At 34.1% G+C, this 15,200-nt stretch overlaps 1 protein-coding gene across 1 annotated transcript in view; it reads left to right on the top strand.

Moving 5' to 3' along the window:
* The first annotated feature begins 4,070 nt into the window (after positions 1–4,070).
* Positions 4,071–15,200, top strand: part of LOC118201494 (transcriptional adapter 1-like) — a 97,517-nt gene continuing 86,387 nt past the window's right edge. Inside the window, exon 1 of the mRNA XM_085817374.1 lies at positions 4,071–4,514. Within this exon, the coding sequence (XP_085673500.1) occupies positions 4,202–4,514 (313 nt within the window). The 5' untranslated portion in view covers positions 4,071–4,201. The remainder of the gene's footprint in view (positions 4,515–15,200) is intronic.

Raw genomic sequence — 15,200 nt, 5'->3', positions numbered from 1 at the left:
TTTGTCCATCAGAAGACTTTAGCATGCTTGTTGCTGGGTGAGAAAGGGCGTTGTCGATCAACAGCACAACTTTTTCAGGCAGGTTTTTCAATTTAAGATGTTTACGCACTTGGAGAACAAAGATTTTTTCGCACCATCCTTGAAAAATGTTTTGGTTCATCCATCCTTTTTTTGGTTAAAGTAATCAACGGGCAAATTTTCTATCCTTGTGCCTTTGAAAGATCTCGGTTTTTTTTTTTACTTTCCAATGACAACAAGTATAAGTTTATGACCACCGGTAGCGTTACTGCAAGACATGATAGTGATCCTTTCCTTGCTGCTTTTGCCGCTTTACTTTCACTTTCAAATGCTAAAGTGCGAGTGGGAAGACATTTCCACAAAAGTCCCGATTCGTCGACATTGTAAATGTGTTCAAAAGATAGCTCTTCTTTTAAAACAAATTTTTTAAATTCATGATGGAAATCGTCGGCTGCTTGTTGGTCACCACTAAGTTTCTCCCCATGAAGTCCAATTTCTCGAATTCCATGTCGCTGCTTAAAACGAGTCAACCAGCCAGAAGACGCATCAAAATTTCCTTTCAGACCTAACAACTCAAAAAAGGTTTTGCCTTCGCCGCAATGATAGGACCATTTACAGGAGTACCCTCTCTTTGAACTTGAGCTAACCACTCTGTCAATGCCGTGTCTAGGTCATCAAAGGTAGAATCCTTCATAGCTTTTCGCATTTTCATTGCGAAAGCATTGTCCGACATTGATGCTAAGTTCACCAGTTTGTCTTTTTGCTTTAGAATGTCACTCACTGTTGTTTCCGCGATTCCGTAATCCAATTCCATCTGCTGCCTTGTAGCGCCGTCTGGTACTTTGGAAATTAATTATAGTTTAAATTAATTATAGTTGCGCAATCGTCAACACAACCTTCTTTCGTTTTCCTGGCATTTTAAATCGGTAACGAAAAACACAAAAACAAAAAGCACAAGCACTGAACACAATAAAAGATAAGAAATTAACTCCTACCGGTTCACAAACACTATCAGGCTTAAACTAACAATGCCAAGTGAGAGGAAGTGGACGTGTCAGTAAGATTAAGACGAGAGAGGGCGGTGGAGCGGGCACTGCTAGGGGAAGTAAGAAGACTCAGGTGTTAGAAACACTTGTCAGCAGGCACCCGGGTTATGAAAACCACATCCTGTGTAGCACTCGTACGAAAAGGGCATATCTTTTTCTATCCTAACGTGACAAACTTCGTAATTGAGATAAAAATGTCTCGTGAAGTTGCAATTATAGAGTCTTCAGATACATCAGGCGTTGAGCTAGTTCGATATATGTCCGGTGTAAATGCAGATGCTGCGTGCTGGCGTCAGAATGGCAAGAGCTCGTCTGAGTTGAAAGCGTTGTCTCTGGAGGTACTATGCTAAAGTAGGCGGAGCTACTGGTCGTCTTTACCAATGGTGAATCTGAAAAGGAAGTGCATCTACTTGCAAGACAGGCATTGGCCGGCGGGCGGGGTTAAAGTAATAACGTAATGTACAATATTATTGAATGGTGTGAGTTTATTTTGAAGTAAAGTAAAAGGATCATGGAAGGTATTAAGAGTTACTTCTATGGAATTAAATTAAGATAGATATTAAGCTGGATGAGATACAGCATAACTGAGTTAATTTACATAATTGCAAAACTTATGCGGCAGAGCTTTCTATCAGATGGCGACATATATATTTCACAGTCTGGCAGTAGTTCTGAAATTAAATCCTAGATGGCGACACCTATGTCGCGATATAAAGCAGATTATAACTACTTGCGAATATGTCATTATTAGATGATCGATTGAGATTATAAGATAATTTACCAAGGGGAATAGAGAAAGTAATCACAGTTTACGCATTTAGATGTATAAGGACCGCTTTCGGTCGTTTTCTGTTGTCTCTATCCTGGTAATTATAGTCCAGCTGTGGGATGGAGCTGTTATTTACTTTATGAATATTTCTGAAAAATTTTCTTGCAATTTTTGCAAACCAGACGTTGATTTTATCTACATTAAGTTCACGATGAATTGCATCGTTCCTAATGAACCAGTGACAATTTGCCATCTGTCTCAAAGTCATATTTTGCACTTGTTGAATTCTTTTCATAGTTGTGTCACAAAGGAAACCCCAGACTGGACAGGCATACGTGATGATGGGACGCAAAATGGATTGAAATACAAGAACTTTATTTTGAATAGACAATCTCGAGTTTCGGGCAATTAGGGGGTTGAGTAACGCTTTAAAACCCCGAAACTTGTTTAAAGTATATGTAACGTGTGGGGCCCATGTGAGTCTTTGGTTTAAAATGACACCAAGGTATTTAAATTGCTTGGCCCAGGGAATACTGATACCATACATTTTGAGGGTGATATCCAGATCCAGGTTGGTTTTGTAGGTGAAGTAAACAGCTTCTGATTTCTCCACATTCGTCTTGATTTTCCATTTTATCATCCAGGACTCTAGTGCGTGGATGTGTTCTGTAATGTTTGTACAACTGCGGCCATAGACGCGTTTTGATGGAGAATCGCGGTGTCGTCTGCGTAAAGTGCAAGTGTAGTGAGGGGGTTGTGTGGGATGTCGTTCGTAAAAATTGAAAATAAAGTGAGATAGAGCAAGCTTTCCTGTGGCAAACCCGCAAGGGTTGCTTTACGTGTAGAGTGGGTATTGTTATAACGAACGGCAAAGTGTCTATCGTTAAGATAGGAATTGATGATGTTTATGATGTAATCTGGGAAACCCAGAGTAATTAGTTTAAAAGTGAGGCTCTGTAACCATACACAATCAAAAGCTTTCGATATATCGAGGAAGAGAGCTCCAGTGATCAATTTTTTCTGAAATCCATCTGCAATCAACTCTGTAACTCTGTATAGTTGATGTGTGGTAGAATGTTTCCGTCTGAATCCATACTGCTCTTGAATTAAGATGTTATTTTCCTGCAGAAAATCATGAATTCTTGCCAGGATAACAGCTTCCGCAATCTATCTTAGAGTCGATAAGAGACTTATCAGTCTGTAAGAGACGGTGCAGGTTGGATCTTTACCCGGCTTCAAAATCGGTGCTTTAATTACTGTCTTCCAATTGGTCGGGAAATGCTGAATTTTAATCATAATGTTGATGATTTTCGTGAACTTACACAGCATCTTGGGTCCCATTTCTTTTACCATTTTGTAGCTTATTTTATCCAGTCCTGGACTTTTACGAATTTTTCTCTTCTCGATACAACTACTAACTTCTGAAGGCATAATTAAGGGTGTGTTGTTTGTGTGTGTTCTTGATTGGACTTGATGTTGTGTGTGCGAAATTGAGAAGCATAGTTTTCTGCAATAGACTCAGCTTTCTCACAATCAGTGTATGCGATCCCGTTGGGGCTGTTATTGGGCAGAATATTGGTGTGAGTAAGAAATGATTTACTCATCAGAGGGGAAGGTTCCGAGAAGGCCGAGGGAATGGTTCCGAGAAGGCCTGGATATTTTTGCCCTAAATAAGCACGATGTTAGAAAATTTAACTTTTCGCTCAGTTTCGTGAGAACATTTTTATTTTCTTTGCTTTACGCTTGTAAAAAAAAACAAAAAACACGACTTTGTGCGGCAGGCGCGGATAATTCGTCCGTGGATAATCGGGAGTCTACTGTAGAAATAAGCGTCGTATGTGACGCACAGAACGCATACAAAACGAGTTCAAAATTGAGAAAACATAAATAATGTTAACCTTAGACATATCAAATTGTTTTGGCCCACCAGCGGCCGAGCGGTAAAGTCGCTGAACACTGGTAGTTCGGTCCGAGGTTCGAATCCCGCGAACGGGCTGGCTGCATAGGAGTTTTCGTGGTTTTCCCCATGTGTAACGTGTATACGAGCCAGTTTCCCTTAGAAAGTCCTCTACGAATGCATCCCTTCCCTTAGGCATTTAGCCCTCAAGGCTTTGCCATAATAACTCACACACACGCACGCTTTTCAAACAAGAAAATTGTTTTGTTCTTTAAAAACATTGCAAATAAAAAAGGAAGTTATTCAGCTCAGTGGCTTTGATATATTTGACTTAGTATGTGTGGCAACATCGTTTTCTATGTGAAGTAATTCGTGCGAGTTTGAGTTTCGAAATTTCATTTTTTAAGTAAACTTTTTGTTTCCTTTTTGACTTCAATATTGTAAAATTTTTTGAATAAAAAAAAAAAAAAAATGGCTGAAGCAAATCAGGACAATAATGAGCTTTATACATGCAGTGTTTGCGAAAAACACCTAAGAAGTGAGAAAGCACTTGGGAAGCATATGAAATTTTACCAAGGTAAATGCTTCCCACCTGAAGAATCTGAGTCTAGAAAAAGACCTCGCATTGAAATATTGTGTAAAGATCAGGATAAAAATGAAACTATGTTAAATGAAGATAACTTGGATCAAATGTCAACCTGTGAAAAACCTTCCCCATCCTCGTTCAAGAAAGAGCAAATTTCGGGTGATGTGGGTAACTCCGATGAAGAATCATCCTCAAAAGGTTTGTTTTGTTTCTTTCCTATCTTTATGTTTTAACATTAGAAGGTTAGATCAAGACAAATTTGTGATTACCTTAAAAAAAAAATCCGTTCTCTCTAAAGAATTAACCATGGCAAAATAGTTCTGCTTTTAGGATGGTAATGGTCATTTCTGCAGACGATTTTGCTTTTTTCACGTCATTTAAAGTGGAAAATGTTTCTTGTATCATGCTTATCCGGTTTAAATCAGTTGAGCTTTCTTCACTTGAGTTTTCTTAATTTTCTATGGAATTTCTTAATATTTCACTGTATTTTCTTATGTTTTAGATGGGGAATGGTGGCTTCTGAATTTTTGAATAATCCTGGAAAGCTTTCTTTGGTGTTCAGGATTTGATTTACTGTTTTTTGTTCATTCTTTTTTGAGGTTTTGGCAGATTCTTTTTTATATCCTGGGGAATCACAATAGTTGCTGACATGAGGTCTGCTACAGAGTGTACAGAAAAGCTCTTTTTTTGCCTTAGGGCATTCGGCACTTTGATGGTTTTTTACTGCAGATCACACAGCCTGTGATATTGAAGCACATATATTGAATGTGGCCGAACTGCTGCCATTTGTAGTACTGAGTTGGTCCCCTTTTCTTGGGTTTGTATTCTTTGATATGTACAATAATGTAGTGTTGTTCACCTGAAAAATGAAAGATCAGCTTCTTTCTTGAAGGTTTTGGCAAATTTTTTTCATATTCTGGGCAACCATGATAATTGCTGACATGAGGTCTGCTACAAAGAATAGAAACGAGACTTTCTTCTTTTGACTTTCAGCACTTTGGTGGCTTTAGTGCAAAAATTGAAGCACATATATTAAATCTGGTCAAACCACTTCCATTTATATCACTGGGTTAATCCCCATTTTGTAGGCCTAGTACCCATCCATGTGTACATTAATTCACATGGTGGTGTTGTTGGTCACACTTTAAAAATAGATAGACCAATTTTGGTTGTATAGTATAGTAATTTTGGTTGTATATTATAGTAAAAATTAGCTGTATGTAAAAAACACATCATATGGGATGTTAGTCTTGGATTGAGATTGCATTGAACGCTCAGAGTCTTGTCGCACGATATCACTCATTGTGTATTTTGAAAAAATGTATCATTATGTTTTACATAAATATGGACAAGCCTAATGGACCTTGCCTAAGTGGAGGGGTGCCTTAATGGAGGACTTTCTTATGGAAGGTGCTTTGTAGTCATGCTGCACAGTATGTTGATTATGGTTATTTGAGAGTGGTATAACACATAAGAGCTATTTGCTTTAGGAAAGTATACCTCTATGAGAGAACTGTTCTTGGGAAACAGGCTCATATTCATGTTAACATATTCTTTCAGTTTCTTAACTAACTGCTTACTTTTAAGTGTAATTGTGTGTTCTGTTAATGTTCTAACACAGTCTAATATCATCTACATTATAAATTTCTTGTGGCTTGTATTCATTTAGCAGCTGAAGTAAAATGTCTTATATCCAGTTATCAGCTGCATGATCCTCTTCTTCCTTCTCACCATTAATATTCCATGGACATTTTGGATTGTGCTTTTTCCAGCTTGTGAGCCATATGTCAGTTGATGTAAGATTCTGCCCTAGCATTTAGCAAATTAGTGAAAAAAAGCTTTAGAAATATTTTTAGATTTATAACTTGAAACCATTCTAGAAAAAACGTTTTAGCATCTCACGATTTTCTTTTCCCTTGAGAAATTAACATTAAAGAACAAAGATTTTATTAAACATTCATGAAAATATGTGGCTTTAGTGAGTATTACTGCCAATTAAACCATAATTCTACAACAATGAATTATAAATATTTAATATGTTAGTATATTTTTTGACGCCGTTCTCGCTCTGTATTCTGACTATCATTTTGAAATAAAGATCACTTATTGCTGCTTGCTGTGTCTGTCTTTTTTCCATATTTCATCACTTTCTGACCACTCCTTCTTGGTGTTGCATATTCAATGTCGAGCAGTGTATTTATTTTTTTCAATTTTTGTTTACAAAGATTAATCATAAGATGATACACAGTTGAAACACTTTTTTGAAAACACTGAAGACACACTGGTTTCTTGCATTCCAAACATTTTGTATGCTGTTTTTCTCTTTGTACTAGGTGGGCACAAAGCATGTACATCTTTCTATTTTTTCTAATTTTTCTTCTTGATTTGATAAATCCATTCCCTTACTTTTCTATCCAAGGATTACTTACTTATTATTATTATCCAAGGATTACTCCATTCTATCCAAGGATTCTTCTAATTGTTATCTTCAGTTCCCTTGGCAAAAAAGAGAAGTTATCTTACCTTTCAGATACGGTATAATGATTTGCTAAAAGCATAAACTTTTTTCTTTCCAGTTTTGTAACATCAGGATATGACTAGAATAATCTGAATGAATTCACAGTGCACATATTCAGTATTTTAAAAAATATCGCCGTAGGCCAATGTTGAGTTCGTTAACCGCTTGAGTAAATAGATCACTTCTTGTCAAATTCTTCAACACCTCCTTTTGTCAAATTGTGTAACTCAATAATTTTTGGTTACCCAGTATTACCATCATTTTGACTTACATTCTTAGAAATGTTTAATAAAGTAAACAAATAAATATTAAGCTTTTTTTTTTTTGTAAATTTTGATACCTTCTAGATCATAATTGCTCTTTATTTCATAAATTACAGTTTCATATTTTTAATTGTATAATTTCTGCATGCCATCTTACCAGATTTAAATTGATGATCTATAATCCAGAAAAACCCTTAATCCGGAATCGCCGAAGACTCGACGAGTCCGGACTACAGACTTTATACTGATTCGTCTGCAGACAGCTCAGCTTCACTTTTGCTTTTGCTGTGAATACTACATGATTTTTCAGAATCTGTGTATTCTACATCAGAAAAATTATTGTTAAGATATTCAATATCTTTTTTAGTGAGGTATATGGGATGTTTTTTTGTAAAATTTGAAGCCATATTTATCACCTATGAAAAATAAACATTCATTAAATAAAGTCTATCGTCCACTAAAACTGGTACGCATTTACTGTGAGCGGTCTCCCAGACAACTTAAAAAATAAAAAACGTGGTTACTGAAACCATTATAAAGCTAGAAGTTTGAAACTGGATATGTGACTTTGTGGGCTAGTTTTGGAAGGTAGGAGGAAGAACAGGGACCATTCTCTGTTTTTAGGGGTGCAGGGTTCGTACGGTCCTTAAAAGTCTTTGAAAGTCCTTAAATTTTTCAAAAATGATTTTTGGTCCTTAAAAGTCCTTAATTTTGGTCAAAATGAATAAATGGTCCTTAATTTTGGTCATTTGACATTTCGGTTGATCTTTAGATTATGGTAACTTGGCGATTTTTTGGCGATCAACTCTCCTACAGCAACCCTCTATTTTTTTTTTTCCCGCCGCCATTTTGTCTTCATGAAGTAAAGACATGTTTCTTTTCTTTTTATCCCGCCGCCATTTTGTCTTCACGAAGTAAAGACATGTTTCTTTTCTTTTTATCTACTGAACACTTCTTCCAACAATCTACTAGCCGAATTACACTTATGCTAGAAATTTTATCTAACAAACCTGCTTAATCATGACAAATATTCACTACAAAATTGGGAAAAAGTGCACAATACCATACTCCTTACGCGTTTTTCAAAATAACGCATACACATAAACCATGTACACGTCGACTTATTTTTACTTAAAAAACATCCCAGAATTACACAAAAATGGCATTGCGCACACTCTTCACTATATCCATGTACACTGCCTTTTTCTCATAAATTAGAAAAATTTCACGAAAATACATGACAATTTTCTGAATCTTTAAACCCGGTAAAAAGAACATATATGAAATTACCTGATCACGAAAAAGTATATACCCTTTCCAAATATGAACATTTCCACATATAAAATAAATAAAATATCCAAAAACTTTTGCCTCTAAATCATCTATTATATTATAAACGTCACCAACGAATTCATACTGCAAGCATTACAAATACTTAGTGTCAAATATTTAAATTATTTCCATGCACATTTACTTCAACTAAAACGTATACCAAATTCCTACAAACATAAAATTCACAAAATAACTATCATTTAATTAAAATATCACTAAACCATGTACACGTCGACTTATTTTTACTTAAAAAAAAAAAAAAATCCTAGAATTGCACAAAAATGGCATTGCGCACACTCTTCACCATATCCATGTACACTCCTTTTTTCTCATAAATTAGAAAAATTTCATGAAAATGCATGACAATTTTCTGAATCTTTAAACCCGTTAAAAAGAACATATATGAAATTACCTAATAACATAAAAGTATATACCCTTTCCAAATATGAACATTTCCACGTATAAAATAAATAAAATATCCAAAAACTTTTACCTCTAAATTATCTATTATATTATAAACGTCACCAACGAATTCATACTGCAAACATTACAAATACTTAGTGTCAAATATTTAAATTATTTCCATGCACGTTTACTTCAATTAAAACGTATACCAAATTCCTACAAACATAAAATTCACAAAATACCTATCATTTAATTAAAATATAATTAAATTCCAAAACACTACTTAAAATATAAATAAGCACATACATTAAATTAATAAAAATTAGCTTACAATCCTAATTACTTTAAACTAAATCATTGATAATAACAATTTTCCCAATAATACCAAATTACTTTACTTCCACCTTACATTTAGAACAATGCATAAAAATAATATCCTCAAATAATTAAAAATACTAACTTACCTAATCTTCTTCAGAATCTTGATTACGTGTCCGATAAACTTTTATTTCCTCCGCTAAATAAAAAGCAAGCATATGTGCGCCTGTTTCAGGATCTTTAAAATCATACTTATAGTTCACAGCAAGGTACCAGGTAAAATAAATAACTTAATAAAACATCTTTACTTCTATCTCGCATAACCTTAAAGAAACACTTATTGCTACCCCTTTCAATCCCACTAAATACCCATTTCGAATTCACTTTAGTTAGGGCCATGGGATCCAAAAATTAACGAACACTGTTTCACACAACACAGAATAAAGCCAAATACAAAATTTCCCGATTTTTTCCCGATTTCCCCCCTTTTCCGATTAAGGAACCGTAATTCGTCCATTAATATCACATGACATATCCCATGATCTCTCATTTCCCTCATACAAAATAATGCGTAATCGGAACTGAGTACTGCTCACATTATTACCAAAGTCCCAGGTAGTAACCTTTATCGCCTCCAAAATGTCGCCAAACTACCAGTTACCATATTCTAAAGATCAGCTGACATTTCTTATCATTTCTAATGATTGCCATTATAAGTGTGAAATGCGATTTCTCATGAATATGGAATTAAAATTACATGGCTCTTAACCAATCTGTTGGTGGATTTGCGTTGCAAACGATAAAAAAAAAAAAAAAAAAAAAAAAAAAAATTAGCTACCCTAAAACAAAAGTATCGGGTGTCTGATTGGCTATTCACCCAATCTGTCGAAACAGGTGTTATCCATAAATTTATGCAGATTGTGATGAAAGCGTGAAGCCGGAAGTTCTTTAAGAGGTGAAAGTGATGATGAAGGTGCTCGAGGAAAAAAAAGGGGGGGATTCTGAAAATATTTGCCAAAATTAGAACAATCCCAACCTGGAAGGCCACAACCCCTCCGACGCCAATAGGAACGAGATGCCTGGAAAGTGCATTTTCAATAAACTGTGGCTTCATCAAGCTGACTACAAAGACTGGATATTGATGGATGACAATCCTTATAAAGCTAAATGTGGTCTTTGTCTGAAACAAATTGAAATTTCTAGAATGGGAGAGTCAGCGCTGAAAATTCACATGAAAGCTAAGTTTCGCTTTATCATTTCAATTTGTTTTTACATGGTTTTCCCTACCTTAATTTCTGTGTTTGTTTGAATTAAGCCATAAATTAATTTTTGATCACCTTCTAGGGAGTTTATTCTCTTTTGCACGTATATGTATGGGAAATCAGGATTATGAGTTTATTTCTGCAGAGGGTCTGTTATCGATTTTGTGGGAAATTTTTTCCATTTCGATTTTAGGTCGCTAAGGGCAAATACGGTAATGCTAGCCAAAAAAAGTGAAGTTCGGAAATACATTTTGAAGCTTCAATAGACAATTAAGTATTTGGTTTAATTCTATGCACAAGGTATACGTTGCATAAGGGATTTGGCTACTTTTGGCAACTTTATGATGAGCAGTAAATGGGACATATACGATGAGTAGTTAAACAGGTCATTTTGGTGTTGGCGATAATTTTCAAAATTGCACCAAGGCTGCACCGTATACTAGAATTTTATTAAGTATTTTTATAAAAGGAATACTGCTTTCAGAAGAATGTTATTGAATTTTAATATCGCATCAGTTATCCAAATAGTTGGTCGTTATAAAATTTCATTGTGATAATGATTGAAATTATCTTTTGTTATTAAGCTAATTTCACCTATTTATAACTAGAAATTAAAATAAAAGCTAAATCCTGAATAAAAAGTCAGTGTTGAAATGATAAGGAAAAAATAAAATAAACAGAAGATTAATAAATTAAAAGAAAATGACCGATAAGCGGAATGGTTGCCACACGGAGAAAACGTGTTTATGGTATTGCCAATATAGCATTCTCATGGCAATTTTAGTGATGTAACGGAATCTCCGCAGGAGTGCTTGCCTAGAATATTTCGCGATGTCGCAATTTTTTATCGATATAGTAAATTTTTTAAGTGTTAAAATATAATGCGTAAGAAAAATTCATACATTTTTGTTTAACAATAAAACCAAGTATTGCAGAATTTTTATCTTTGCTCCATCATCTGATAGATAAAGAAAGAATGTTTTAATTTAAATTTTCTGCTGTGAAGTTCTGCTGTTACAGATGGTTGCAAAATGTCCCAGCAGTTAAAAGAGACATTGAAATATGGGATGACTTGCTACTATACATTAAAAAAGTTGAAATGGGGCAGTTTAAATACGTTAAAAAAGTTGAAATGGAGCAGTTTAAAAAAAAATTCATTGAATTCCTTCTCAAATATTTTGGAGGCAACTAAGGATAAAATATTTTTTATAAAATTAAATTTTTTTCTCTCTCTGTCGAAAATATTATTGCCTTTCCTTGAATATTATCAAAGCGATAAACCACTTATTCCCTTTTTTGATGAAGATATCTTAAAACTTGTAAATGATTGCTTTTAGCACTTTAAAATTTTGAAACTAGAATATTCAAAAATAACTAAAGCAGAAAATCTGGTACTATTCGGTTTCGAGGGCCGTAAAAAATCGCCAAACTATTGTTGATGCCAATGCTGCCAAAAATAATTGCGGCAACCCTAATAATTGCGGCAAGAAAGGAAGTACAATAGTAAATAACTATTTAAGATTGATGTTTTAATTTAGATGAAAGGTTAATTTCATATACAGTCAAAAGTCGTTGATCCAGACTCGTCGGGACTTCGGCGATTCCGGATTATCGATTTTTCCGGATTATAGATCATCAGTTTAAATCTCGTAAGATGGCATGCACAAATTCTAAAATTAAAGATATGAAACCGTAATTTATGAAATAAAGAACAATTATGATCTAAAGGGTATCAAAATTTACAAAAAAAGAAGCTTAATATTTATTTGTTTACTTTATTAAACATTTCTTTCAATGTAAGTTGTTTCGTTTTATGTGATAATACTTTCTCTTTAATTCTATAAACAGACATGATTTCGTGTTTAGTTACAAGTCCCGTAATTGCTGTGCCGAGAATACCGACTAACTTGTCAATCGAATTTTTTTCGTTTTCACTAACCTCTCTGTCACCTTCTTCATGTCTTTATCCATTTTTTGCAGCAATTCCACTTTTTGTTTGACGGACATCGAGACATACTTACATTTTGTAGATCCTTTGGGAGCTCCAGAATCGGAAATTGACATAATCGAAAGTTCAAGTTCACTTTTATAAAATTGCTCTTACAGTCTGCAAAAAATAATAAGCCACATCCAATCCGAAGATTAAGGAACAACGCAATCATCAACATTAACTGAAATAGATAATTATATAATTTTAGCTTGCATCGTCCGTTATACATTGAACGTGCACGCGAAAACGTATTCTGCACTTGCGCACACGCATATGTGCGTGCGTGTAAAGGTCTTACGCACACGCGTAAACGCCTATGCGCATGCGCAGAAAATTTTTAGCTTTGAGGTCCGGATTATAGATCATTCCGGATTATGGGTGTCCGAATTAACGACTTTTAACTGTAATACTTTTTTATTATTATAATTTATATGAAAAAGGCTAAACATGACTGAGTGGAAGCATAAGAGTAAATAACTATTTCAGATCATTATTATACTTTATATAAAAATTGCTAAACATAACTGAATGGATGCCTGCATCGCTATTTCGCTACCAACTTATCGCTAAAGCATAATTTCATCTCGTTGGTTGTTCAAAAGTAATTTTCTATTATGAATGATGCCTTTCCTTTGAAAATATTCTCCGTAAAGTGCAGAATCGCTCACTTATTTGTTTGCAGTTTTTTACAAGGGTAAAAACAATTAGATTTTTGTCAATTTTCTTTTTACTTTTTAAGTGAAAATAGATCGATGTGTACATAGATAAAGGCTGTGCGCAGTGTAATTTTTGTGCAATTCTAGGATTTTTTAAAGTAAAAATAGGTCGATGTGCGCATGGATACCGAGTATTTGAAATTCTTAAAAACGCGTCAAGCAGTGGGTGATTCTGCACTTTACCCAAAATTCTATTGCCGACTTTTCGTCATGGGCAATTCTCAAATTGTGAAATCCATAGGATATCAAAAAAGGATTTAAAATCAAAAAATAATTAAAAAATTAAACTAGTATTTCAATTGCGTCTTAAGAAATATAGAACTATCACAATCTGAAATCAGCGCATATGCTAGATTTGGCGCGCTGTTAAATGGGCACGTTTGCTAGATTTGGCGCGTACATTTTCGCTGCAATTTTTTTATGGCCCTCGAAACCGAATAGTACCGAAAATCTTTATAAATTTAATTTTAATGATCCAAATTGTTATAATGATAAAAGTAAAGTTTATTTGGGATTCATTGATGAGCAGTTAATGAATGATAAATGCCTCAAGAAGGACATTTCACAAGCTGCAAGTTTTGCATTGAAACAAGGTCAACAATGTGTCTTAACAATGATACAACACTTAATGGCTAAATGTCCAATAAATTATTCTCTTATTCGAAATGCGTCTTGTATAGACCCACAGTTGATGGCTAAAAGTCCAGAAAAAGCCCAGAACAAAATGAAAATAGTTCTAACCGTATTAACGCGGAATAAACGGGTTTTACAAGATATTTGCGATGAAATTCTGCTGCAGTTTGGAGAGATTCTAGACAAAATAGTCAAGACAAATTTACATGAATTTTCTACTTTTGATTCTCAAAATCTTTCTCTTGACACATTTCTCATTTCTTATTTTCATGATTTTCACTATTCTAAAGTATGGAAAATAGTGAAATGATTCTTATCTTGTCACATGGACAGGCCTTTGTTGGAAAGGGGCTTCTCTGTAAATAAAGCAGTTGAAATTGAAAATTTAAGTGACTCATCATACATTTCTCAACGCACAGTATTTGATTACATAAAATTTTCTGGAGGTATTCTTAATATCGAAATTAATAAAGAAATAAGATCAGCAGCAGCTTCGATAGATGCTTTGGCTAATCTTTGGAATATGGTAACAGGTAGTTTGGCGACATTTTGCTAAGGCGATAAAGGTTACTAGCTAGGACTTTAGCAGTGTACATGGATAAAGTCAAGAGTGTGCGCAATGCCATTTTTGTGCAATTCTGAGATTTTTTTAAGTGAAAATAGGTTGACGTGCACATGGATATCGTGTATGTGCAATTCTTAAAAACGCGGCAAGCAGTTTGCGATTCTGCACTTTCTCCCAATTTCGCACCTAATCTTCGTCATGATTAAGCACTTTTGTTCCATAAAAGTTTAGCATAAGTGTAATTCGGCTAGCAGATTGTTTTGAAAAAAATTGAGTAAAAAAAAAAAAAACTTGCCTTTACTTCGTGGAAACAGAATGGCGTCCAAACAAAAACTAGCAGGTTGCTGTAGCAGGGTTGGTCGCCAAATTTTTGCCAAAAAATCGCAAAGTTACCATAATCCAAAGATTAACTGATGCTTTTAGCAGATGAAGCCGAGACCAGCAGGAACATTGATTTGTTTATCAAAACAAATAAACTTAGAAGAATAGTTAAAGAAAAGGAAATAGACATAAATAAATTAGATGTTAAAATACCTGAAAAAATTTCAGATTTTAAAAAAAGCATAAATGTTTTGTATCTTTTATTGCATAGTTTATTATTCTAGTATCTTTCAAAAAAACCAAAGAAATAAAGTATATGTTTACAAATCTGTTATTTTAATCTGCAAAATATTCTTACATTGCAAATATAATAGTAGTTGACTGTGTTTAAATAAATATCAAATAAGTTAAATAATAATCATGTAAATCTCTAAAATATCTGTGGCTGTTATTAGTGTGAAATACACTTATACAAGTTTTTCAAGAAATTATGTTCTTAATTTAATGTTATCTACTTCATAACTTGTAGGAAGTTAGTTTAATTTTCAAAATGATTTTATG

This window comes from Stegodyphus dumicola, chromosome 5, assembly GCF_044657685.1.
Source record: "Stegodyphus dumicola isolate Sdum_Otavi_A_Nest chromosome 5, ASM4465768v1".
NCBI classification, from domain to species: domain Eukaryota; kingdom Metazoa; phylum Arthropoda; class Arachnida; order Araneae; family Eresidae; genus Stegodyphus; species Stegodyphus dumicola.
The sequence above is the reverse complement of the archived record's forward strand: the minus strand, read 5'-3'. Positions and strand labels throughout refer to the sequence as shown.